The following is a 27,082-nucleotide window of genomic DNA, read 5'->3' on the forward strand; positions in this document are numbered from 1 at the left end:
AGACAGGTAAAACCCTGTGGTTACTGCTCAGACAGGTAAAACCCTGTGGTTACTACTCAGACAGGTAAAACCCTGTGGTTACTGCTCAGACAGGTAAAACCCTGTGGTTACTGCTTGGCTGTGTTGAGGAAGTTAATCAGTAAAGGACTACTCAGACAGGTAAAACCCTGTGGTTACCACTCAGACAGGTAAAACCCTGCGGTTACTACTCAGACAGGTAAAACCCTGTGGTTACTACTCAGACAGGTTAAACCCTGTGGTTACTACTCAGACAGGTAAAACCCTGTGGTTACTACTCAGACAGGTAAAACCCTGTGGTTACTACTCAGACAGGTAAAACCCTGTGGTTACTGCTTGGCTGTGTTGAGGAAGTGAATCAGTAAAGGACTACTCAGACAGGTAAAACCCTGTGGTTACTATTCAGACAGGTAAAACCCTGTGGTTACTGCTCAGACAGGTAAAACCCTGTGGTTACTGCTTGGCTGTGTTGAGGAAGTGAATCAGTAAAGGACTACTCAGACAGGTAAAACCCTGTGGTTACTATTCAGACAGGTAAAACCCTGCGGTTACTACTCAGACAGGTAAAACCCTGTGGTTACTACTCAGACAGGTTAAACCCTGTGGTTACTACTCAGACAGGTAAAACCCTGTGGTTACTACTCAGACAGGTAAAACCCTGTGGTTACTACTCAGACAGGTAAAACCCTGTGGTTACTGCTTGGCTGTGTTGAGGAAGTGAATCAGTAAAGGACTACTCAGACAGGTAAAACCCTGTGGTTACTACTCAGACAGGTAAAACCCTGTTGTTACTACTCAGACAGGTAAAACCCTGAGGTGTGTAAAAGTTCTCTGCTGTTGGTGCTGAAGGGGTCAATTCTCCCGGACCGTCACTTGACTGTGACCTGGCAGGGAGGACGCACCCAGTCCCACACTACTTCTCCCGGACGTCACTTGACTGTGACCTGGTAGGGAGGAGGCACCCAGTCCCACACTACTTCTCCCGGACCGTCACTTGACTGTGACCTGGTAGGGAGGTCGCACCCAGTCCCACACTACTTCTCCCGGACCGTCACTTGACTGTGACCTGGTAGAGAGGACGCACCCAGTCCCACACTACTTCTCCCGGACCGTCACTTGACTGTGACCTGGCAGGGAGGACACACCCAGTCCCACACTACTTCTCCCGGACCGTCACTTGACTGTGACATGGTAGGGAGGACGCACCCAGTCCCACAGTACTTCTCCCGGACCGTCACTTGACTGTGACCTGGTAGGGAGGACGCACCCAGTCCCACACTAAAGGAGGCAAGTGTGAATGGTACATAAATAACCATTGAACTAATATAATACTAGAAGTTTGAACAGTCAGGATAAATTAAAAATACATGAACATTACTAAATAAAATGGTAATAAATGTCATGACGATATCAGCGATTGACCAGTAAGACCATTAAACATTACATACTGTGCTGCAAGGTAGAATAATATACAGTACAGAGAAACATACAAGTAATAACACATGAAGTAAGCAGATACTCAATAAGAGAGAACAATTATAAAAACCTAGAGACAGGGGTAATAACCAATAACCAATAGTGCAATAACCAGAGAAAGAAAAGTAATGTGGATATCAATAGGAGGGAACAGCGTGGGGTCAAGACATCCAGGACTTAACGGACTGTTAGGAAGGTTTGGCCCTGGACCAAGAGGGAGAAATATAACAACAAGAGAAACAGAGAGGTTTTAATAAAGTGAAGAGCACAATAAAACGAAACTAGGGAGCAAAATAAATAGGAATATCGCAGGAAGTTAAAGGAATAAACAGACAAATAAACCTGGAAACAAGAATATCAGTAACGTTAGAACAAATAAGGAAGTTAATAAATGAAAGAGCAGCAATAATAAAAATATAACCTGTCAGTAGACTAATATTAAAGACAATACTAGTAACTAGCAGACCTAACACAGGAAAAGGAATACAACTGAGACTGATGGTAGGAAGACCACAAATACAGGCTGCAAAAATGAGTAAAACAGCAGAATAAATTCTGGGCGCCAGGCGTCCCCTATGTAAGGAAGAACTAATAGAAATGTTTAGAAATGGGAAAACGCAGCAGGAAAATGGACACTAAATGGTCAGAGGAGGGAACATTTGATGTCTCAATATGTGAGGAAATGGAAACTCTAATAAAAACACATAAAACAAGTGACACAGGAAAGAAAAGGATCAATAAAAGAGAACACGAGGTGCTAAACATGTTCAAAGCAGAAGGATTGTTGGAAAGTATAAAGAAAACTGGAGGAATGTTGAAGAAAGAATGAAAAGTCAGACAGGAAGAAGGTGGAATGGTTGGCAGAACTTCCACCATGCACCAGTGGGTAAAACCCCCACCATGCACCAGTGGGTAAAACCTCCACCATACACCAGTGGGTAAAACCTCCACCATACACCAGTGGGTAAAACCCCCACCATGCACCAGTGGGTAAAACCCCCACCATGCACCAGTGGGTAAAACCTCCACCATACACCAGTGGGTAAAACCTCCACCATACACCAGTGGGTAAAACCTCCACCATACACCAGTGGGTAAAACCTCCACCATACACCAGTGGGTAAAACCACCATACACCAGTGGGTAAAACCCCCACCATACACCAGTGGGTAAAACCCCCACCATACACCAGTGGGTAAAAGCTCCACCATACACCAGTGGGTAAAACCTCCACCATACACCAGTGGGTAAAACCCCCACCATACACCAGTGGGTAAAACCCCCACCATGCACCAGTGGGTAAAACCTCCTGGTGTCCAGAGTGGTGTAAATAAAGAGAGAAACAAAGGTGGAAGATGAGAAGGAGACTCCCTCTGTGGCCTCTCAGGTAAAAGAAAATTACCTGGAAAGGACAGGGGAGACTGAGCAATGTGCAGGAAGGAACCCAGAAAAGTTGAACTGTTATGAAAGATTATGTGGAAACAGGAAGACAAGTGTGAATGATTTGGTAACATGGGTTATTAATAATAGTGATATTTAAGGTGCAATACTGGAATAAGACATTAAGTCATCCATATTCTCCACTAATACATTTTCAAACTTTATAGTTTAGTTTCTAATACAAGGTATTAAGTGTTGTGACCAATGAATTATTATCCGGGGAAGTGGGTAGCGCTGCCTTGGAAAATAGTTAATAGAAGGTGTGTATTATTTAAAGAAGGGAAAGGTTTGGGAATAATAACGACCCCGTTTCTCCCTGTAAGATGGAGGATTTTAATAAAGCCATGGAGTCGCTGAAAGAAGCACGAGAGCTTTCTACCAATTCTTCTGGAATATGGGGAATTAATAGATGTACTTAGCTACAAAGAGACTGGGTATGTGAGGACATTGATATAATTAATAGATGTACTTAGCTACAAAGAGACTGGGTATGTGAGGACATTGATATAATTAATAGATGTACTTAACTGCAAAGAGACTGGGTATGTGAGGACATTGATATAATTAATAGATGTACTTAGCTACAAAGAGACTGGGTATGTGAGGACATTGGTATAATTAATAGATGTACTTAGCTACAAAAAGACTGGGTATGTGAGGACATTGATATAATTTGTATTTCGGCTTTGATGGCAGGTTTGAAACCTATGATCAAAACGACAATTGTGGTGGCTGTGGATAAAATAGTGCAAGATGTTTTGAGAGTGGAATATAACTCCGCCCACTTCACAGACGTGTGAGGGGTTAATAGGGCCACAGGAAAGTCACTAACTATAGTTTCAATGGCCAAGGTAAACCACAGAAATGTAGTGTAAAAACCCCACAGTGTAGGGAGACAGAGTCCTGTTTTAGGGGTGGGGCTATTTGTCATTGGAGAAGGGAGAGTAAAGACATCACAGCGTAGGGAGACAGAGTCCTGTTTTAGGGGTGGGGCTATTTGGTCATTGGAGAAGGGAGTGTAAAGACATCACAGCGTAGGGAGACAGAGTCCTGTTTTAGGGGTGGGGCTATTTGGTCTTGTAGAAGGGAGTGTATAGACATCACAGCGTAGGGAGACAGAGTCCTGTTTTAGGGGTGGGGCTATTTGGTCATTGGAGAAGGGAGTGTATAGACATCACAGCGTAGGGAGACAGAGTCCTGTTTTAGGGGTGGGGCTATTTGGTCATTGGAGAAGGGAGTGTAAAGTGGGACTGGAACCTGCTGCATTCGAAGGAAATGCCGCTATACATGCGTTTGCATCTTTTTCAAAAGAGCAACAAAAAATCATTTTGAGAGCAGCAGGAGAGGAAATGTCACATATCGGTGTATTTCCTCGGTTCGATTGATAGTGGTTCATAGAGGTTACAGATTCTATGTGAAGGATGTTGTATGATATCACTTCTTACCCAACGTTTTAGTAGAGGCCAGGAAACACAGGAAAACTTATTTTGGGATGAAGAATCTAGGTGAAATGCCAGGGGAAGGGATTCTAAAGGGAATACATTTAAATTATATGGCCAAACACTCCTTGTTAACTCAGAAAGCCTTAGTTTTTTTTTTGATCTCATGAGATGTTGTATGTGGTTTGATTCCGAAATTGATTTAAATTAGATGTGATTTTACTCTGATATAGATTTACATTTGATGTGGTTTTATTCTGAAATAGATTTACGTTTGATGTGGGTTTTACTCTGAAATAGATTTCTAGAATGTAGGAAAGGGGTGGAGGGGTAACGAGGAATTAGCAAAGGGGTTACTAAACCTAAAATGAGGTGGACATGTTTTCAGTTAGTTCCTGAACATTGTGGTGGTTATGGAGAATAGGACTGAATAAAACATACGTGATGAGAGTAAAGACAGTGGATTTACAATTATCATGTTTGGTTTATAATTAATACATTTAATGATGAGAGTAAAGACAGTGGATTTACAATTATGTTTGGTTTATAATTAATACATTTAATGATGAGAGTAAGGACAGTGGATTTACAATTATCATGTTTAGTTTATTCAAATTAGTTTATTTTTGATTTAACATGTTTTTGAATCACGTTATGAATCATGTCCAGTTGGAGACTGGAGCACACTGCAGTCCCTTTCAGGTCCATAGGGTTTTACTGCCCCCTGCTGGAGACTGGAGCACACTGCAGTCCCTTTCAGGTCCATATGGTTTTACTGCCCCCTGCTGGAGACTGGAACACACTGCAGTCCCTTTCAGGCCCATAGGGTTTTACTGTCCCCTGCTGGAGACTGGAACACACTGCAGTCCCTTTCAGGTCCATAGGGATTTACTGCCCCTTGCTGTGACGGATCCAACAAATATCCCCAGGTCCCATCTCATCCAACACATCAATGACTCTTATAGGAGGGAGGGAGCATTACTCATGTTAAGCTATGGAATGAACTGGACATTTTATGGTGAATTTTAATTCAGATTTACTTTAATACAATAATAATTCATTGAATGTAATTAGTTTGTGTTTTGTAATTATGTTATTGAAACAGAATAAGTCAGTAATGAGGGAATAAATAAATCCAGTCCAACCATTACCTCTCTCCTCTTTCACATCCCTCTATCATCACTCCAGGGGGGAGTACAACCATTACCTCTCTCCTCTTTCTCATCCCTCTATCATCACTCCATGGGGGAGTACAACCATTACCTCTCTCCTCTTTCTCATCCCTCTATCATCACTCCATGGGGGAGTACAACCATTACCTCTCTCCTCTTTCACATCCCTCTATCATCACTCCATGGGGGAGTACAACCATTACCTCTCTCCTCTTTCACATCCCTCTATCATCACTCCATGGGGGAGTACAACCATTACCAATACTGTATGTAGAACCATAGTAAAGACCAGTATGGACTATCAATACAGATACTGTATGTAGAACCATAGTAAAGACCAGTATGGACTATCAATACAGATACTGTATGTAGAACCATAGTAAAGACCAGTATGGACTATCAATACAGATACTGTATGTAGAACCATAGTAAAGACCAGTATGGACTATCAATACAGATACTGTATGTAGAACCATAGTAAAGACCAGTATGGACTATCAATAGAGGTACTGTATGTAGAACCATAGTAAAGACCAGTATGGACTATCAATAGAGGTACTGTATGTAGAACCATAGTAAAGACCAGTATGGACTATCAATACAGATACTGTATGTAGAACCATAGTAAAGACCAGTATGGACTATCAATACAGGTACTGTATGTAGAACCATAGTAAAGACCAGTATGGACTATCAATACAGATACTGTATGTAGAACCATAGTAAAGACCAGTATGGACTATCAATACAGATACTGTATGTAGAACCATAGTAAAGACCAGTATGGACTATCAATACAGATACTGTATGTAGAACCATAGTAAAGACCAGTATGGACTATCAATACAGATACTGTATGTAGAACCATAGTAAAGACCAGTATGGACTATCAATACAGGTACTGTATGTAGAACCATAGTAAAGACCAGTATGGACTATCAATACAGGTACTGTATGTAGAACCATAGTAAAGACCAGTATGGACTATCAATACAGATACTGTATGTAGAACCATAGTAAAGACCAGTATGGACTATCAATACAGATACTGTATGTAGAACCATAGTAAAGACCAGTATGGACTATCAATACAGGTACTGTATGTAGAACCATAGTAAAGACCAGTATGGACTATCAATACAGATACTGTATGTAGAACCATAGTAAAGACCAGTATGGACTATCAATACAGATACTGTATGTAGAACCATAGTAAAGACCAGTATGGACTATCAATACAGATACTGTATGTAGAACCATAGTAAAGACCAGTATGGACTATCAATACAGATACTGTATGTAGAACCATAGTAAAGACCAGTATGGACTATCAATACAGATACTGTATGTAGAACCATAGTAAAGACCAGTATGGACTATCAATACAGATACTGTATGTAGAACCATAGTAAAGACCAGTATGGACTATCAATACAGATACTGTATGTAGAACCATAGTAAAGACCAGTATGGACTATCAATACAGATACTGTATGTAGAACCATAGTAAAGACCAGTATGGACTATCAATACAGATACTGTATGTAGAACCATAGTAAAGACCAGTATGGACTATCAATACAGGTACTGTATGTAGAACCATAGTAAAGAACAGTATGGACTATCAATACAGATACTGTATGTAGAACCATAGTAAAGACCAGTATGGACTATCAATACAGGTACTGTATGTAGAACCATAGTAAAGACCAGTATGGACTATCAATACAGATACTGTATGTAGAACCATAGTAAAGACCAGTATGGACTATCAATACAGATACTGTATGTAGAACCATAGTAAAGACCAGTATGGACTATCAATACAGGTACTGTATGTAGAACCATAGTAAAGACCAGTATGGACTATCAATACAGGTACTGTATATAGAACCATAGTAAAGACCAGTATGGACTATCAATACAGGTACTGTATGTAGAACCATAGTAAAGACCAGTATGGACTATCAATACAGGTACTGTATGTAGAACCATAGTAAAGACCAGTATGGACTATCAATACAGATACTGTATGTAGAACCATAGTAAAGACCAGTATGGACTATCAATACAGATACTGTATGTAGAACCATAGTAAAGACCAGTATGGACTATCAATACAGGTACTGTATGTAGAACCATAGTAAAGACCAGTATGGACTATCAATACAGATACTGTATGTAGAACCATAGTAAAGACCAGTATGGACTATCAATACAGATACTGTATGTAGAACCATAGTAAAGACCAGTATGGACTATCAATACAGATACTGTATGTAGAACCATAGTAAAGACCAGTATGGACTATCAATACAGATACTGTATGTAGAACCATAGTAAAGACCAGTATGGACTATCAATACAGATACTGTATGTAGAACCATAGTAAAGACCAGTATGGACTATCAATACAGATACTGTATGTAGAACCATAGTAAAGACCAGTATGGACTATCAATACAGATACTGTATGTAGAACCATAGTAAAGACCAGTATGGACTATCAATACAGATACTGTATGTAGAACCATAGTAAAGACCAGTATGGACTATCAATACAGATACTGTATGTAGAACCATAGTAAAGACCAGTATGGACTATCAATACAAAGTGACCATTTAGAATGAGGCCCAGTTCAATGAGAGGAAGTCTTAACAGACCTGGGGGATGACAGACAGGAAGTGGGGGGGTGGAGATCCAATATATTTTTGTGCCAAACACTAAAGCATGATATTGTAATAAATCTACACCCTATTCCCTACGTAGAACACTACTTTAGACCTGGTCAGAAGCACCGTAGTGCACTACGTAGGGAATAGGGAACCATTTGGAACAGAGACAGTAATATCACATCTTCCTCATCTGGTTTCTTGAACAGCCCTTCACTCCTCCCCTCTTCCTCCCCTCCTCCCTTTTCATTCTATCCTATCAGCCACACCACTAGCTCACCTCCACACAATACATTTACAAGTTAAAGACACACCTTGGAATAAATAACAAAGGAAAACTATTACTAGATGAAGTTGAGTGTTTTTTATTATTTCCCATCACCATAAATCATATTTAATCACTGAACAGTAGCAGACCTAACTTCATCTGTTCCTGACTCTGGATAGTGGATTAAAAAGACCATCAATCTCCAATGATATTAAAGTACTATTCTGAACATTACTGATATACTGAGTGGCAAGTCAAGATATCTGCTGGTTTTATTGTTTGGTCAACAGCACCACCTGCTGGACAGGTTTAATGTTGCTGGACTGAGCAGTATGGGAGGATGAAAGATGACACATTTAGGGCCGGTTTCCTGGACATCTACATTGAACATACTGTTTAGTCCAGGACTAGGATTCATCTGTGTCTGGGAAACCAGACCATATAGTTTAGTAGAAAGTAAGTGATACCAGCTTGTGGTAGTGGGCTGACTAGTCCTGAATTGTCCTTTAGTTCCTGGACCATTTTCCATGCAGCTCCAGGTGACAGAGAACACATCAATTAGGACCGAGCCAACAAGCTGATCAATGATACTGAGGAGAATTACATAGAGACAGAGAACCAACTGAGAAAACATATCAATGGTTCTGAATGACAACCAATATACATCAACACCAGACATCATGATTCATGGAAATGTACAAGATTAAAACATTGTATTGAATTTTAATTAATAACAAATCAGTTTACAGTTTAACCAGCTCAGCTATAGACTACACCAGCATGACTAGTATCTATGTGGACCCTACTACAGTTTAACCAGCTCAGCTATAGACTACACCAGCATGACTAGTATCTATGTGGACCCTACTACAGTTTAACCAGCTCAGCTATAGACTACACCAGCATGACTAGTATCTATGTGGACCCTACTACAGTTTAACCAGCTCAGCTATAGACTACACCAGCATGACTAGTATCTATGTGGACCCTACTACAGTTTAACCAGCTCAGCAATAGACTACACCAGCATGACTAGTATCTATGTGGACCCTACTACAGTTTAACCAGCTCAGCTATAGACTACACCAGCATGACTAGTATCTATGTGGACCCTACTACAGTTTAACCAGCTCAGCTATAGACTACACCAGCATGACTAGTATCTATGTGGATCCTACTACAGTTTAACCAGCTCAGCTATAGACTACACCAGCATGACTAGTATCTATGTGGACCCTACTACAGTTTAACCAGCTCAGCTATAGACTACACCAGCATGACTAGTATCTATGTGGACCCTACTACAGTTTAACCAGCTCAGCTATAGACTACACCAGCATGACTAGTATCTATGTGGACCCTACTACAGTTTAACCAGCTCAGCTATAGACTACACCAGCATGACTAGTATCTATGTGGACCCTACTACAGTTTAACCAGCTCAGCTATAGACTACACCAGCATGACTAGTATCTATGTGGACCCTACTACAGTTTAACCAGCTCAGCTATAGACTACACCAGCATGACTAGTATCTATGTGGACCCTACTACAGTTTAACCAGCTCAGCTATAGACTACACCAGCATGACTAGTATCTATGTGGACCCTACTACAGTTTAACCAGCTCAGCTATAGACTACACCAGCATGACTAGTATCTATGTGGACCCTACTACAGTTTAACCAGCTCAGCTATAGACTACACCAGCATGACTAGTATCTATGTGGACCCTACTACAGTTTAACCAGCTCAGCTATAGACTACACCAGCATGACTAGTATCTATGTGGACCCTACTACAGTTTAACCAGCTCAGCTATAGACTACACCAGCATGACTAGTATCTATGTGGACCCTACTACAGTTTAACCAGCTTAGCAGTACCATCGAAAATAGAATTGAAACAAAACCCAGGATAGAGGGGCTGAGTGAATGTGGTCTGGACTCTGTGGAGGAGGGTCATTGTGTCAGAGACACTGTAGAAGGACAGAGTACCTGCCTTGTGATCCAGGTACACTCCTACTCTGGAGGACTGAGGGCCTGATACTTTAGTCACAACATTATTGTGTCTGAAACAATAACCACCTCCAGAGCACTGGAAACTCCAGGACTTGTTGTTTCCAAATGCACCATCATTACCTCTCTCTGTTCTGCTGATGTCTTTATATGAGACTGCTGTAACAACATAACCAGTCCACTCCACCTCCCAGTAACAGCGTCCAGACAGACCCTCTCTACACAGAACCTGACACCAGTAGGTGAATCTGTCTGGATGGACAGGATATGGTTGGACTTGGCCTGTATTGGTCACCTTTCTGTTCCCTTTAGACAGAGAGAGGCGTGTGTGTGCTGTGTTTGGGTCCAGTGTGAGCTGACAGGAATCTGGGAGAAGAGCAGAGACCAATGAGGGGAGTCAGAACAATAAGTTAAGTCAGATACTGTATCTACCCTGTCTTTGATTAGAGCACAGCAGAGATCAAATCAGAGAAATATGAGGAGTCAGATAGATACCCAGTCTTTGATTAGATCTACTATTGCTATATATTTCTAGAGGGATTGTTAGGAGTGTCAGTAAAAAGAGACTGTTAGTTACTTCACAATAAAGAGACTCACATTGTAACAACTGTTCTCTGGTCTTGGGCTCTGGAGGCAGTACAACATCCACTATATTCACTACAGACACACAAACACATTGACAGAGAGAGGGAATGTTATCATCAGACCATATTCCACATGTATATGACTAGTAGGGAACTTTCAATGGTCTAAAGTTGATGTTCTTATTGTTTTCAACACACCTGTAGTGGAGATCTTGGTCCATTCTCCTTTAAGGAAGTCTTCTAGTTTCTCTCTCAGTTCAGACACAGTCTTACTCACATCTCCAAAGTACTGAAGAGGACGGACAACGATGCTGGGTAAGTCTGAAGATACACTGATACTGGAGAGAGACTGATACCTCTGGAGAGAGAGAGAGAGACTGATACCTCTGGAGAGAGAGACAGAGAGACTGATAACTCTGGAGAGAGAGAGAGAGAGAGAGAGAGAGAGAGAGAGACTGATAACTCTGGAGAGAGAGAGAGAGAGAGAGAGAGAGACTGATAACTCTGGAGAGAGAGAGAGAGAGAGACTGATAACTGGAGATAGAGAGAGAGAGAGACTGACAACTCTGGAGAGAGAGAGACTGATAACTCTGGAGAGAGAGCGAGAGAGAGAGAGAGAGAGAGAGACTGATAACTCTGGAGAGAGAGAGAGGGACGGACAGAGAGAGAGAAGGACGGACAGAGAGAAAGAGGGACGGACAGAGAGAGAGAGGGACGGACAGAGAGAGAGAGGGACGGACAGAGAGAGAGAGAGGGACGGACAGAGAGAGAGAGGGACGGAAAGAGAGAGAGAGACGGACAGAGAGAGAGAGAGAGGGACGGACAGAAAGAGAGAGAGAGAGGGACGGACAGAGAGAGAGATAGACGGACAGAGAGAGAGAGAGAGAGGGACGGACAGAGAGAGAGAGAGAGAGGGACGGACAGAGAGAGAGAGAGAGAGGGACGGACAAAGAGAGAGAGAGAGGGACGGACAGAAGGAGAGAGAGAGGGACGGACAGAGAGAGAGAGGGACGGACAGAGAGAGAGAGGGACGGACAGAGAGAGAGAGGGACGGACAGAGAGAGAGAGGGACGGACAGAGAGAGAGAGGGACGGACAGAGAGAGAGAGGGACAGAGAGAGAGAGGGGCGGACAGAGAGAGACGGACAGAGAGAGAGGCGCGGACAGAAAGAGAGAGAAGGACGGACAGAGAGAGAGAAGGACGGACAGAGAGAGAGAGGGACGGACAGAGAGAGAGAGGGGCGGACAGAGAGAGAGAGGGGCGAACAGAGAGAGAGAGGGACGGACAGAGAGAGAGAGGGACGGACAGAGAGAGAGAGGGACGGACAGAGAGAGAGAGGGACGGACAGAGAGAGAGAGAGGGACGGACAGAGAGAGAGAGAGGGACGGACAGAGAGAGAGAGAGGGACGGACAGAGAGAGAGAGAGAGGGACGGACAGAGAGAGAGAGGGACAGACAGAGAGAGAGAGGGGCGGACAGAGAGAGAGAGGGGCGGACAGAGAGAGAGAGGGACAGAAAGAGAGAGGGACGGACAGAAAGAGAGAGGGACGGACAGAGAGAGAGAGAGAGGGACAGACAGAGAGAGAGAGGGACGGATAGAGAGAGAGAGGGGCGGACAGAGAGAGAGGGGCGGACAGAGAGAGAGGGGCGGACAGAGAGAGAGGGGCGGACAGAGAGAGAGGGGCGGACAGAGAGAGAGGGGCGGACAGAGAGAGACAGGGACGGATAGAGAGAGAGAGGGGCGGACAGAGAGAGAGAGGGGCGGACAGAGAGAGAGAGGGACGGACAGAGAGAGAGAGGGACGGACAGAGAGAGAGAGGGACGGACAGAGAGAGAGAGGGACGGACAGAGAGAGAGGGACGGATAGAGAGAGAGAGGGGCGGACAGAGAGAGAGAGGGACGGACAGAGAGAGAGAGGGACGGACAGAGAGAGAGAGGGACGGACAGAGAGAGAGAGGGACGGACAGAGAGAGAGGGACGGACAGAGAGAGAGAGGGACGGACAGAGAGAGAGAGAGGGGGACGGACAGAGAGAGAGGGACGGATAGAGAGAGAGAGGGACGGATAGAGAGAGAGAGGGACGGACAGAGAGAGAGGGACGGATAGAGAGAGACGGACAGAGAGAGAGGGACGGAGAGAGAGAGAGGGACGGACAGAGAGAGAGGGGCGGACAGAGAGAGGGAGAGGGACGGACAGAGAGAGAGAGAGGGACGGACAGAGAGAGAGAGAAGGGCGGACAGAGAGATAGAGAGGGGCGGACAGAGAGAGAGAGGGGCGGACAGAGAGAGAGAGGGGCGGACAGAGAGAGAGAGGGGCGGACAGAGAGAGAGGGACGGACAGAGAGAGAGAGGGAAGGACAGAGAGAGAGGGGCAGACAGAAAGAGAGAGGGACGGACCGAGAGAGAGAGAGAGGGACAGACAGAGAGAGAGAGGGACGGATAGAGAGAGAGAGAGGGGCGGACAGAGAGAGAGGGGCGGACAGAGAGAGAGGGGCGGACAGAGAGAGACAGGGACGGATAGAGAGAGAGAGGGGCGGACAGAGAGAGAGGGGCGGACAGAGAGAGAGAGAGGGATGGATAGAGAGAGAGGGACGGACAGAGAGAGAGGGGGCGGACAGAGAGAGAGGGGGCGGACAGAGAGAGAGGGGGCGGACAGAGAGAGAGGGACGGATAGAGAGAGAGAGGGGCGGACAGAGAGAGAGAGGGACGGACAGAGAGAGAGAGGGACGGACAGAGAGAGAGAGGGACGGACAGAGAGAGAGAGGGACGGACAGAGAGAGAGGGACGGATAGAGAGAGAGAGGGACGGACAGAGAGAGAGAGAGGGGGACGGACAGAGAGAGAGGGACGGATAGAGAGAGAGAGGGACGGACAGAGAGAGAGAGGGACGGACAGAGAGAGAGGGACGGACAGAGAGAGAGGGACGGACAGAGAGAGAGAGGGACGGACAGAGAGAGAGGGACGGATAGAGAGAGAGAGGGACGGACAGAGAGAGAGGGGCGGACAGAGAGAGAGAGGGACAGAAAGAGAGAGGGGCGGAGAGAGAGAGAGAGGGACGGACAGAGAGAGGGACGGATAGATAGATGGACGGACAGAGAGAGGGAGAGAGAGAAGGGGACGGACAGAGAGAGAGAGGGAGAGAGGGACAGAGAGAGAGGGAGGGACGGACAGAGAGAGAGAGAGGGACGGACAGAGAGAGAGAGAGCGAGAAGGGGATGGACAGAGAGAGAGAGGGAGAGAGGGACAGAGAGAGAGAGAGGGACGGACAGAGAGAGAGAGGGACGGACAGAGAGAGAGAGGGACAGAGAGAGAGAGGGGCGGACAGAGAGAGACGGACAGAGAGAGAGGCGCGGACAGAAAGAGAGAAGGACGGACAGAGAGAGAGAGGGACGGACAGAGAGAGAGAGAGGGACGGACAGAGAGAGAGAGAGGGACGGACAGAGAGAGAAGGACGGACAGAGAGAGAGAAGGACGGACAGAGAGAGAGAGGGACGGACAGAGAGAGAGAGGGGCGGACAGAGAGAGAGAGGGGCGAACAGAGAGAGAGAGGGACGGACAGAGAGAGAGAGGGACGGACAGAGAGAGAGAGGGACGGACAGAGAGAGAGAGAGGGACGGACAGAGAGAGAGAGAGGGACGGACAGAGAGAGAGAGAGGGACGGACAGAGAGAGAGAGAGGGACGGACAGAGAGAGAGAGGGACAGACAGAGAGAGAGAGGGGCGGACAGAGAGAGAGAGGGGCGGACAGAGAGAGAGAGGGGCAGAAAGAGAGAGGGACGGACAGAGAGAGAGGGGCAGACAGAAAGAGAGAGGGACGGACAGAGAGAGAGAGAGAGAGGGACGGATAGAGAGAGAGAGGGGCGGACAGAGAGAGAGGGGCGGACAGAGAGAGAGGGGCGGACAGAGAGAGACAGGGACGGATAGAGAGAGAGAGGGGCGGACAGAGAGAGAGAGGGACGGATAGAGAGAGAGAGGGACGGACAGAGAGAGAGAGGGACGGACAGAGAGAGAGAGGGACGGACAGAGAGAGAGAGGGACGGACAGAGAGAGAGAGGGACGGACAGAGAGAGAGAGGGACGGACAGAGAGAGAGGGACGGATAGAGAGAGAGAGGGGCGGACAGAGAGAGAGAGGGACGGGTAGAGAGAGAGAGGGACGGACAGAGAGAGAGAGGGACGGACAGAGAGAGAGGGACGGATAGAGAGAGAGAGGGACGGACAGAGAGAGAGAGAGGGGGACGGACAGAGAGAGAGGGACGGATAGAGAGAGAGAGGGACGGATAGAGAGAGAGAGGGACGGACAGAGAGAGAGGGACGGATAGAGAGAGACGGACAGAGAGAGAGGGACGGAGAGAGAGAGAGGGACGGACAGAGAGAGAGGGGCGGACAGAGAGAGAGAGGGGACGGACAGAGAGAGGGAGAGGGACGGACAGAGAGAGAGAGAGGGACGGACAGAGAGAGAGAGAAGGGCGGACAGAGAGATAGAGAGGGGCAGACAGAGAGAGAGAGGGGCGGACAGAGAGAGAGAGGGGCGGACAGAGAGAGAGGGACGGACAGAGAGAGAGAGGGAAGGACAGAGAGAGAGGGGGAAGGACAGAGAGAGAGGGGCAGACAGAGAGAGAGAGAGAGGGACAGACAGAGAGAGAGAGGGACGGATAGAGAGAGAGAGGGGCGGACAGAGAGAGAGGGGCGGACAGAGAGAGAGGGGCGGACAGAGAGAGAGGGGCGGACAGAGAGAGACAGGGACGGATAGAGAGAGAGAGGGGCGGACAGAGAGAGAGGGGCGGACAGAGAGAGAGAGAGGGATGGATAGAGAGAGAGGGACGGACAGAGAGAGAGAGGGACGGACAGAGAGAGAGGGGGCGGACAGAGAGAGAGGGGGCGGACAGAGAGAGAGGGACGGATAGAGAGAGAGAGGGGCGGACAGAGAGAGAGAGGGACGGACAGAGAGAGAGAGGGACGGACAGAGAGAGAGAGGGACGGACAGAGAGAGAGGGGGCGGACAGAGAGACAGGGGGCGGACAGAGAGAGAGGGACGGATAGAGAGAGAGAGGGGCGGACAGAGAGAGAGAGGGACGGACAGAGAGAGAGAGGGACGGACAGAGAGAGAGAGGGACGGACAGAGAGAGAGAGGGACGGACAGAGAGAGAGAGGGACGGATAGAGAGAGAGAGGGACGGACAGAGAGAGAGAGAGGGGGACGGACAGAGAGAGAGGGACGGATAGAGAGAGAGAGGGACGGACAGAGAGAGAGAGGGACGGACAGAGAGAGAGGGACGGATAGAGAGAGAGGGACGGACAGAGAGAGAGAGGGACGGACAGAGAGAGAGGGACGGATAGAGAGAGAGAGGGACGGACAGAGAGAGAGGGGCGGACAGAGAGAGAGAGGGACAGAAAGAGAGAGGGGCGGACAGAGAGAGAGAGGGACGGACAGAGAGAGGGACGGATAGATAGAGGGACGGACAGAGAGAGGGAGAGAGAGAAGGGGACGGACAGAGAGAGAGAGGGAGAGAGGGACAGAGAGAGAGGGAGGGACGGACAGAGAGAGAGAGAGGGACGGACAGAGAGAGAGAGAGCGAGAAGGGGATGGACAGAGAGAGAGAGGGAGAGAGGGACAGAGAGAGAGAGAGGGACGGACAGAGAGAGAGAGGGACGGACAGAGAGAGAGAGGGACAGAGAGAGAGAGGGGCGGACAGAGAGAGACGGACAGAGAGAGAGGCGCGGACAGAGAGAGAGAAGGACGGACAGAGAGAGAGAGGGACGGACAGAGAGAGAGAGGGGCGGACAGAGAGAGAGAGGGACGGACAGAGAGAGAGAGGGACGGACAGAGAGAGAGAGGGACGGACAGAGAGAGAGAGGGACGGACAGAGAGAGAGAGGGACGGACAGAGAGAGAGAGGGACGGACAGAGAGAGAGAGAGGGACGGACAGAGAGAGAGAGAGGGACGGACAGAGAGAGAGAGAGGGACGGACAGAGAGAGAGAGGGACAGACAGAGAGAGAGAGGGGCGGACAGAGAGAGAGAGGGGCGGACAGAGAGAGAGAGGGACAGAAAGAGAGAGGGACGGACAGAGAGAGAGGGGCAGACAGAAAGAGAGAGGGACGGACAGAGAGAGAGAGAGAGAGGGACGGATAGAGAGAGAGAGGGGCGGACAGAGAGAGAGGGGCGGACAGAGAGAGAGGGGCGGACAGAGAGAGACAGGGACGGATAGAGAGAGAGAGGGGCGGACAGAGAGAGAGAGGGACGGATAGAGAGAGAGAGGGACGGACAGAGAGAGAGAGGGACGGACAGAGAGAGAGAGGGACGGACAGAGAGAGAGAGGGACGGACAGAGAGAGAGAGGGACGGACAGAGAGAGAGGGACGGATAGAGAGAGAGAGGGGCGGACAGAGAGAGAGAGGGACGGGTAGAGAGAGAGAGGGACGGACAGAGAGAGAGAGGGACGGACAGAGAGAGAGGGACGGATAGAGAGAGAGGGACGGACAGAGAGAGAGAGGGACGGACAGAGAGAGAGAGAGGGGGACGGACAGAGAGAGAGGGACGGATAGAGAGAGAGAGGGACGGATAGAGAGAGAGAGGGACGGACAGAGAGAGAGGGACGGATAGAGAGAGACGGACAGAGAGAGAGGGACGGAGAGAGAGAGAGGGACGGACAGAGAGAGAGGGGCGGACAGAGAGAGAGAGGGGACGGACAGAGAGAGAGAGAGGGGACGGACAGAGAGAGAGAGAGGGACGGACAGAGAGAGAGAGAAGGGCGGACAGAGAGATAGAGAGGGGCGGACAGAGAGAGAGAGGGGCGGACAGAGAGAGAGAGGGGCGGACAGAGAGAGAGGGACGGACAGAGAGAGAGAGGGAAGGACAGAGAGAGAGAGGGGACGGACAGAGAGAGGGAGAGGGACGGACAGAGAGAGAGAGAGGGACGGACAGAGAGAGAGAGAAGGGCGGACAGAGAGATAGAGAGGGGCGGACAGAGAGAGAGAGGGGCGGACAGAGAGAGAGAGGGGCGGACAGAGAGAGAGGGACGGACAGAGAGAGAGAGGGAAGGACAGAGAGAGAGGGGCAGACAGAGAGAGAGAGAGAGGGACAGACAGAGAGAGAGAGGGACGGATAGAGAGAGAGAGGGGCGGACAGAGAGAGAGGGGCGGACAGAGAGAGAGGGGCGGACAGAGAGAGAGGGGCGGACAGAGAGAGACAGGGACGGATAGAGAGAGAGAGGGGCGGACAGAGAGAGAGGGGCGGACAGAGAGAGAGAGAGGGATGGATAGAGAGAGAGGGACGGACAGAGAGAGAGAGGGACGGACAGAGAGAGAGGGGGCGGACAGAGAGAGAGGGGGCGGACAGAGAGAGAGGGACGGATAGAGAGAGAGAGGGGCGGACAGAGAGAGAGAGGGACGGACAGAGAGAGAGAGGGACGGACAGAGAGAGAGAGGGACGGACAGAGAGAGAGGGGGCGGACAGAGAGAGAGGGGGCGGACAGAGAGAGAGGGGGCGGACAGAGAGAGAGGGACGGATAGAGAGAGAGAGGGGCGGACAGAGAGAGAGAGGGACGGACAGAGAGAGAGAGAGGGGGACGGACAGAGAGAGAGGGACGGATAGAGAGAGAGAGGGACGGACAGAGAGAGAGAGGGACGGACAGAGAGAGAGAGAGAGGGACAGACAGAGAGAGAGAGGGACGGATAGAGAGAGAGAGGGACGGACAGAGAGAGAGGGGGCGGACAGAGAGAGAGGGGGCGGACAGAGAGAGAGGGACGGACAGAGAGAGAGAGGGACGGACAGAGAGAGAGGGACGGATAGAGAGAGAGAGGGACGGACAGAGAGAGAGAGAGGGGGACGGACAGAGAGAGAGGGACGGATAGAGAGAGAGAGGGACGGACAGAGAGAGAGAGGGACGGACAGAGAGAGAGAGAGAGGGACAGACAGAGAGAGAGAGGGACGGATAGAGAGAGAGAGGGGCAGACAGAGAGAGAGGGGCGGACAGAGAGAGAGGGGCGGACAGAGAGAGACAGGGACGGATAGAGAGAGAGAGGGGCGGACAGAGAGAGAGAGGGACGGATAGAGAGAGAGAGGGACGGACAGAGAGAGAGAGGGACGGACAGAGAGAGAGAGGGACGGACAGAGAGAGAGAGGGACGGACAGAGAGAGAGAGGGACGGACAGAGAGAGAGGGACGGATAGAGAGAGGGGCGGACAGAGAGAGAGAGGGACGGGTAGAGAGAGAGAGGGACGGACAGAGAGAGAGAGGGACGGACAGAGAGAGGGACGGATAGAGAGAGAGAGGGACGGACAGAGAGAGAGAGAGGGGGACGGACAGAGAGAGAGGGACGGATAGAGAGAGAGAGGGACGGATAGAGAGAGAGAGGGACGGACAGAGAGAGAGGGACGGATAGAGAGAGACGGACAGAGAGAGAGGGACGGAGAGAGAGAGAGGGACGGACAGAGAGAGAGGGGCGGACAGAGAGAGAGAGGGGACGGACAGAGAGAGGGAGAGGGACGGACAGAGAGAGAGAGAGGGACGGACAGAGAGAGAGAGAAGGGCGGACAGAGAGATAGAGAGGGGCGGACAGAGAGAGAGAGGGGCGGACAGAGAGAGAGATGGGCGGACAGAGAGAGAGATGGGCGGACAGAGAGAGAGGGACGGACAGAGAGAGAGAGGGAAGGACAGAGAGAGAGGGGCAGACAGAAAGAGAGAGGGACGGACAGAGAGAGAGAGGGGCGGACAGAGAGAGAGAGGGACAGAAAGAGAGAGGGGCGGACAGAGAGAGAGAGGGACGGACAGAGAGAGGGACGGATAGATAGAGGGACGGACAGAGAGAGGGAGAGAGAGAAGGGGACGGACAGAGAGAGAGAGGGAGAGAGGGACAGAGAGAGAGGGAGGGACGGACAGAGAGAGAGAGAGGGACGGACAGAGAGAGAGAGAGCGAGAAGGGGATGGACAGAGAGAGAGAGGGAGAGAGGGACAGAGAGAGAGAGAGGGACGGACAGAGAGAGAGAGGGACGGACAGAGAGAGAGAGGGACGGACAGAGAGAGAGAGAGGGACGGACAGAGAGAGAGAGGGACGGACAGAGAGAGAGAGAGAGGGACGGACAGAGAGAGAGAGAGGGACGGACAGAGAGAGAGAGAGGGACGGACAGAGAGAGAGAGGGACGGACAGAGAGAGAGAGGGACGGACAGAGAGAGAGAGGGACGGACAGAGAGAGAGAGAGGGACGGACAGAGAGAGAGAGAGAGAGGGACGGACAGAGAGAGAGAGGGACATGGCTCTCAAGAGAAGACAGGCTATGTGCTCACTGCCCACAATATGAGGTGGAAACTGAGCTACACTTCCTAACCTCCTGCCCAATGTATGACCATATTAGAGAGACATTCAGATTACACAAGATCCACAAAGAATTTGAAAACAAATCCAATTTTGAAAAACTCCCATATCTACTGGGTGAAATTCCACAGTGTGCCATCACAGCAGCAAGATTTGTGACCTGTTGCCACGAGAAAAGGGCAACCAGTGAAGAACACACACCATTGTAAATACAACCCATATTTATGCTTATTTATTTTATCTTGTGTCCTTTAACCATTTGTACATTGTTAAAACACTGTATATATATATATAATATATAATATGACATTTGTAATGTCTTTACTGTTTTGAAACCTCTGTATGTGTAATGTTTACTGTTAATTTTTATTGTTTATTTCACTTTATATATTATCTACCTCACTTGCTTTGGCAATGTTAACACATGTTTCCCATGTCAATAAAGCCCTTGAATTGAATTGAATTGAATTGAGATAGAGAGGGACGGACAGAGAGAGAGAGAGGGACGGACAGACAGAGAGAGAGAGGGACGGAGAGACAGAGAGAGAGAGGGACGGACAGAGAGAGAGAGAGGGACGGACAGACAGAGAGAGAGGACAACATAATGATTGAGATGAATAGTTCCACATGAAGTTAATTTCATATCACATGTAACAAGACAGTTTAGTTACCTGGAGGAAATGGATTTGATCCTCTGTGTGTGAGAGCTGCTCCAGCTCAGTGCTTCTCTTCCTCAGCTCAGCTATCTCCTGCTTCAGTTGCTCCAGGAGTCCTTCAGCTTGACTCACTTGAGCCTTCTCTTGGGCTCTGATCATCTCCTTCACCTCAGAGCTCCTTCTCTCAATGGAGCGGATCAGCTCAGTAAAGATCTGATCACTGTCCTCCACTGCTGACTGTGCAGAGCGCTGGAGAGAGAGAGAGAGAGACAGAGAAAGAGAGAGAGAGAGAAAGAGACAGAGAGAGAGAGAGAGAGAGAGAGAGAGAGACAGTAGGTTCAGTAGCCTCTCTGCACCTCACTGAGTCAGACCTCCGCCACCCTGCTCTCCAGGTCCACCAGGACTTGTCCTCCCTCCTGGACAGACAGGTACAGAACACCTCTTGGTCCTGCTCTACTCTCCTCCCTCCTGGACAGACAGGTACAGAACACCTCTTGGTCCTGCTCTACTCTCCTCCCTCCTGGACAGACAGGTACAGAACACCTCTTGGTCCTGCTCTACTCTCCTCCCTCCTGGACAGACAGGTACAGAACACCTCTTGGTCCTGCTCTACTCTCCTCCCTCCTGGACAGACAGGTACAGAACACCTCTTGGTCCTGCTCTACTCTCCTCCCTCCTGGACAGACAGGTACAGAACACCTCTTGGTCCTGTTCTACTCTCCTCCCTCCTGGACAGACAGGTACAGAACACCTCTTGGTCCTGCTCTACTCTCCTCCCTCCTGGACAGACAGGTACAGAACACCTCTTGGTCCTGCTCTACTCTCCTCCCTCCTGGACAGACAGGTACAGAACACCTCTTGGTCCTGTTCTACTCTCCTCCCTCCTGGACAGACAGGTACAGAACACCTCTTGGTCCTGCTCTACTCTCCTCCCTCCTGGACAGACAGGTACAGAACACCTCTTGGTCAAATCAAATCAAATGTATTTATATAGCCCTTCGTACATCAGCTGATATCTCAAAGTGCTGTACAGAAACCCAGCCTAAAACCCCAGACAGCAAGCAATGCAGGTGTAGAAGCACGGTGGCTAGGAAAAACTCCCTAGAAAGGCCAAAACCTAGGAAGAAACCTAGAGAGGAACCAGGCTGTGGGGTGGCCAGTCCTCTTATATATATATATATATATATCATATCATCATCTTGGACCAAGAGGTTTTCTGTACCTGTCTCACTATCATGGAATATCCCTCTCTCTCCGGCCACACAGACCCCCGGGGTTAACTAGATATTATCTGTGTCATTTATAGCCTGGCACAGATAGTAAAACTACATTAAATACAACCTTAACTAGATATTATCTGTGTCATTTATAGCCTGGCACAGATAGTAAAACTACATTAAATACAATGTTAACTAGATATTATCTGTGTCATTTATAGCCTGGCACAGATAGTAAAACTACATTAAATACAACCTTAACTAGATATTATCTGTGTCATTTATAGCCTGGCACAGATAGTAAAACTACATTAAATACAACGTTAACTAGATATTATCTGTGTCATTTATAGCCTGGCACAGATAGTAAAACTACTGTAGCGACCCGCACAGACAGCTGTGTGTTATGTGTTCGGCTAGTAGGTGGTTGTGTTGTACTTACCAGTTCCCAGTGTTCGCGGGGTCCGACATGCCAATCAACCTGCTATCTGCCAATCACAGGAATGCCTGGGATGTTCTGATGCCGGGCATCCTGGTGGTTGGCGGAGTGGCGTGGAGGGGGCGGGGCATTGGAAGTTAAGGTTCAGCCTTTGTTCTCTCTCTTACGTCTGGGCTTCACAAGAGAAGGTCCCGATTGGCTTGTGGGGTATCTTTCATTTATTTGGCGTGAGCTAAGGCCAAACAGTAGCCTGTGTAAAGTTGCTAATAAACCGTCAATTCGTAACTCAATCCTCTGTCTGGACAATTGTTCCTTTATGATCTAGTCAGGTCATTACACTACATTAAAACAACGTTAATTAACTAGATATCATCGCCACATAACTTATGTCGAATTTAAAAGACACCGTTACCGTTAGTAACGTCTGTTACACTGTAACTTACAGGCAGCCTCACATAAAAACCTATTGGTTAACAAAGCTTTGATTATGACCAAAGTCTATAGTAGTGAAAACTCTCTCTCTCTATTCTAACTTACCACACATTCACATCACTGCCTCGACATGAATGTGTCCTGTCAGAGCCGTTTCCTGTCCGTTAACTGTTAACAGTCTCGAGCCGCAGCTTAACCAATGAGCTACAAGGAGGACTGACAGTCACGAGCGGTGCAGCAGCCTCTGCAGCAACAGCCTCCCCCGGGTCCTAGTGCCCGCCCGGTAAGACGGTTAAGATGCGATGGAACGGTTGACGGAGAGAAAATAAATCACAGAGAAAATATATTGACTGATATATTGAATTGTTTAGGGAAGCTTTAGCTTTGGCTTTAATACATTCTGAAAATACTTGAAAACCAAAAGAGAAAAGAATAGTAGCCCTCCTCAGGAACAACAAAACCCTCACAGACCAACTTCTTCTTCTATGATCTAATGGAGGTCCTCAAACCACCTTTAAAAGTGCATGGCGCCACCTACTGTTCTGGAGTGTGTTCAATCACGGTTTACACCACTCTAAATCCTCCTACCTAACTCAGTACTTCTGAGAAAATAAAAGAGTCCTACTAACTTCTAATAGACCCTCCCCCATCCCCCAAATCCCTTCCAAACTCTCCCAACCCTGTCCAACCCCAATGACACTTCAATCTTTCCCTCTCTTCAACATCCTTATAACAATATCACAACACATACAAGTCTTGATATTACCTCAACTAACCTATGACCCCGTGCATTGACTCTGTACCGGTTCCCACCTGTATATAGTCTGATTTTAGTCTCACTATTGTTACTGCTGCTCTTTAATTACTTGTTACTTTTATTTCTTATTCTTATCCATATATATTTTTTTGTTAGTTAGGATCTCGTAAGTAAACAGCATTTCACTGTCAGGTAAAAACACCTGTTGTATTCAGCATTTCACTGTGAGGTAAAAACACCTGTTGTATTCAGCATTTCACTGTAAGGTAAAAACACCTGTTGTATTCAGCATTTCACTGTGAGGTAAAAACACCTGTTGTATTCAGCATTTCACTGTGAGGTAAAAACACCTGTTGTATTCAGCATTTCACTGTAAGGTAAAAACACCTGTTGTATTCAGTATTTCACTGTCAGGTAAAAACACCTGTTGTATTCAGTATTTCACTGTCAGGTAAAAACACCTGTTGTATTCAGCATTTCACTGTCAGGTAAAAACACCTGTTGTATTCAGTATTTCACTGTGAGGTAAAAACACCTGTTGTATTCAGTATTTCACTGCCAGGTAAAAACACCTGTTGTATTCAGCATTTCACTGTCAGGTAAAAACACCTGTTGTATTCAGTATTTCACTGTGAGGTAAAAACACCTGTTGTATTCAGTATTTCACTGTCAGGTAAAAACACCTGTTGTATTCAGCGCATGTGACTAACCCTACACTCATTAAAAACCCACTAACCCATTCCACTACTTTGACCCTATCTGCTCCATCACCATGACAACTAACCTACACTCATTAAAAACCCACTACCACATTCCACTACTTTGACCCTATCTGCTCCTGCACCATGACAACGACCTGGGAGGACGGGACACCACCACTCAACACCCCCTGGAACTCTTCTGAAGTCAAATCTCATATGACCAAATTCTTCTCTGGTTCTGAACTCTTCTCCACACCTTCTACCTCACTGAACTCTCCCTCATTCATTTCCATTTCACCTCCAGGACTCAGTCTGGGGCACGACTCACTCTGTTTGCACTTGAATTATAACATTTGAAATGTCTCTATTCTTTTGAAAATAAATGTTGTTCAATGTTTACTGTTCATTATTATTTTACTTGCTTTGGCATAGTAAAGATATGTTTCCCATGCCAATAAAGACCTTTGAATTGAATTGAGAGAGAGAGAGACAGCTCCATGTTAATGTATAGGGGACATGAGTCGTCATGGTTACTCATGGTTATGTGATGAGGCAGCCCAGTTGGTTACATGAACCAGTCTATTCTCTGAAAGGGGTCCAGACAGCCTGTTCCCAACAGTGGGGTCAATGGGATTGGATAGGGGCCCCCCTCTCTCTCTCTCTCTGACTGGAGGAGAGAAGTGAAATGGTGTGTCTCCTCTGGTCAACAATACTCACCTTGAAAGACTCCACAGCCTGTTGGAGCTCCTTCAGCTCCTTCTCTCTCTCCTGGAATCTCTGCTGGACCTTCTGCTGACTCATCCCCAGCTGCCTCTGTGGAGAATCACTCTTCAATGAGCTATCAAGCTTTATTAGTCCAGTAGATCAATAGTATAGTAATGTGACATAGGACCCATAGAGAGGAAGGTCTACAATCCTGAGGAAGTCCCTTTACAATATGATATTATGTTGCTATGTGAATCATTATAGTTTTTATGGTAGGCCTGCATGTATCAAGGGGTTGAGACTGAACTTTGGACTCATAAAAGGCCATTCAGAATGATAATAGTGTTTGACTTTAGAAAAATGTGATACATTTGGAGAATCTGGGTTAACATATCTATATACTCAAGGTTTGTGTTCATATTTGTGGATCCATTTCATATTGTATATATTATAATGATCTCATATTCAAACAGATTTAGTTCCTACTGTATCTTTAATTCTTTGTTTATCAGACAGCCACCAACAAGTTGTTCTGGTCTTACCTGTTTCTCAGTCCTCTCTGCTGCAGCTGACACTGTATCATGGCCTTTATGTTCATCCATTGTACACAGATAACAGATACACTGCTGATCGGTACGACAGTAAACCTCCAGCAGTTTGTCATGATGAGAGCAGATCTTCTCCTGTAGTTGTGCCGTGGCTTTGACCAGCTTGTGCTTCTTCAAAGGAGGAAATTCATAGTGAGGTTGGAGGTGAGTCTCACAGTAAGAGGCCAGACACGCCAGACAGGACATGAGGGCTTTCTGCTTTCTGGTCCCAGTGCAGAAATCACACGCCACATCTCCAGGTCCAGCATAGCACAGAGCAGGAGGGGGAGCAGCCTGGAGTCCTGTCTTCTTCAGTTTCTCCACCAGCTCAGCCAACATGTTATTTTTCCTCAGATTAGGCCTTGGAGTGAAGGTCTCTCTGCACTGAGGACAGCTATAGACCCCTTTCAGAACATCCTGATCCCAGCAGCCCTCAATACAGCTCCTACAGTAACTGTGTCCACAGATAGTAGTGACCGGCTCCTTCAGTAGATCCAGACAGACAGAACAACAGAACTGGTCCTGGTCCAGCAGAACTCCCTGTTGAGCCATTTGGACGGTTGTTCACTCTCACAAAGACAGACGAAAGAGAGACTCAGATCAGTTTCGTTTCCTCAGAAAATAGTTTGTGAAGGGGAGGGACTTCCAGGTTCTGCCAGAGGGCTGTGGTTGGAGGGAGGGAAGGAGGGAGGGAGAGAGGGATTGGTTAGAGGGAGGGAGGGGTTAGAGGGAGGGGTTAGAGGGAGGGAGGGGTTAGGAGGAGGGAGGGAGAGAGAGAAAACTGCAGGCAAAGTTGAGAAGGCCTTAGTTTCTAGGTTAGGACCCTTAATATAGATTAAATTAAATAGAGTGGTTAGAATATATAAAGGGTAACAGTTTCTATGAAGATTCTACGAACCAGTAATAAGGCTACTGTCATGGAAAGTGGTACAGGAAATATAAAGGAAGGATTTATACATCTATGATATACTGTATGTAATGATATGTCTTCTAGATGGTGTTCTATACTGTATGTAATGATATGTCTTCTAGATGGTGTTCTATACTGTATGTAATGATATGTCTTCTAGATGGTGTTCTATACTGTATGTAATGATATGTCTTCTAGATGGTGTTCTATACTGTATGTAATGATATGTCTCTGTCTTCTAGATGGTGTTCTATACTGTATGTAATGATATGTCTCTGTCTTCTAG

General features: G+C 47.7%; 1 protein-coding gene across 1 annotated transcript in view; it reads right to left on the reverse strand.

The window, feature by feature from the left end:
• The window catches only part of LOC139407468 (tripartite motif-containing protein 16-like), a 43,010-nt gene extending 16,470 nt beyond the window's left edge, over nt 1-26,540 (reverse strand). Inside the window, exons 1-6 of the mRNA XM_071151263.1 lie at nt 25,842-26,540; nt 25,312-25,407; nt 21,064-21,297; nt 11,286-11,445; nt 11,101-11,160; nt 10,350-10,869 (exon numbers count right to left, since the gene is read on the reverse strand). Coding sequence (XP_071007364.1) covers nt 10,350-10,869; nt 11,101-11,160; nt 11,286-11,445; nt 21,064-21,297; nt 25,312-25,407; nt 25,842-26,438 — 1,667 coding nt within the window. The 5' untranslated portion in view covers nt 26,439-26,540. The remainder of the gene's footprint in view (nt 1-10,349; nt 10,870-11,100; nt 11,161-11,285; nt 11,446-21,063; nt 21,298-25,311; nt 25,408-25,841) is intronic.
• Between the last annotated feature and the right edge of the window lie 542 nt (nt 26,541-27,082).

This window comes from Oncorhynchus clarkii, chromosome 4, assembly GCF_045791955.1.
Source record: "Oncorhynchus clarkii lewisi isolate Uvic-CL-2024 chromosome 4, UVic_Ocla_1.0, whole genome shotgun sequence".
NCBI lineage: Eukaryota > Metazoa > Chordata > Actinopteri > Salmoniformes > Salmonidae > Oncorhynchus > Oncorhynchus clarkii.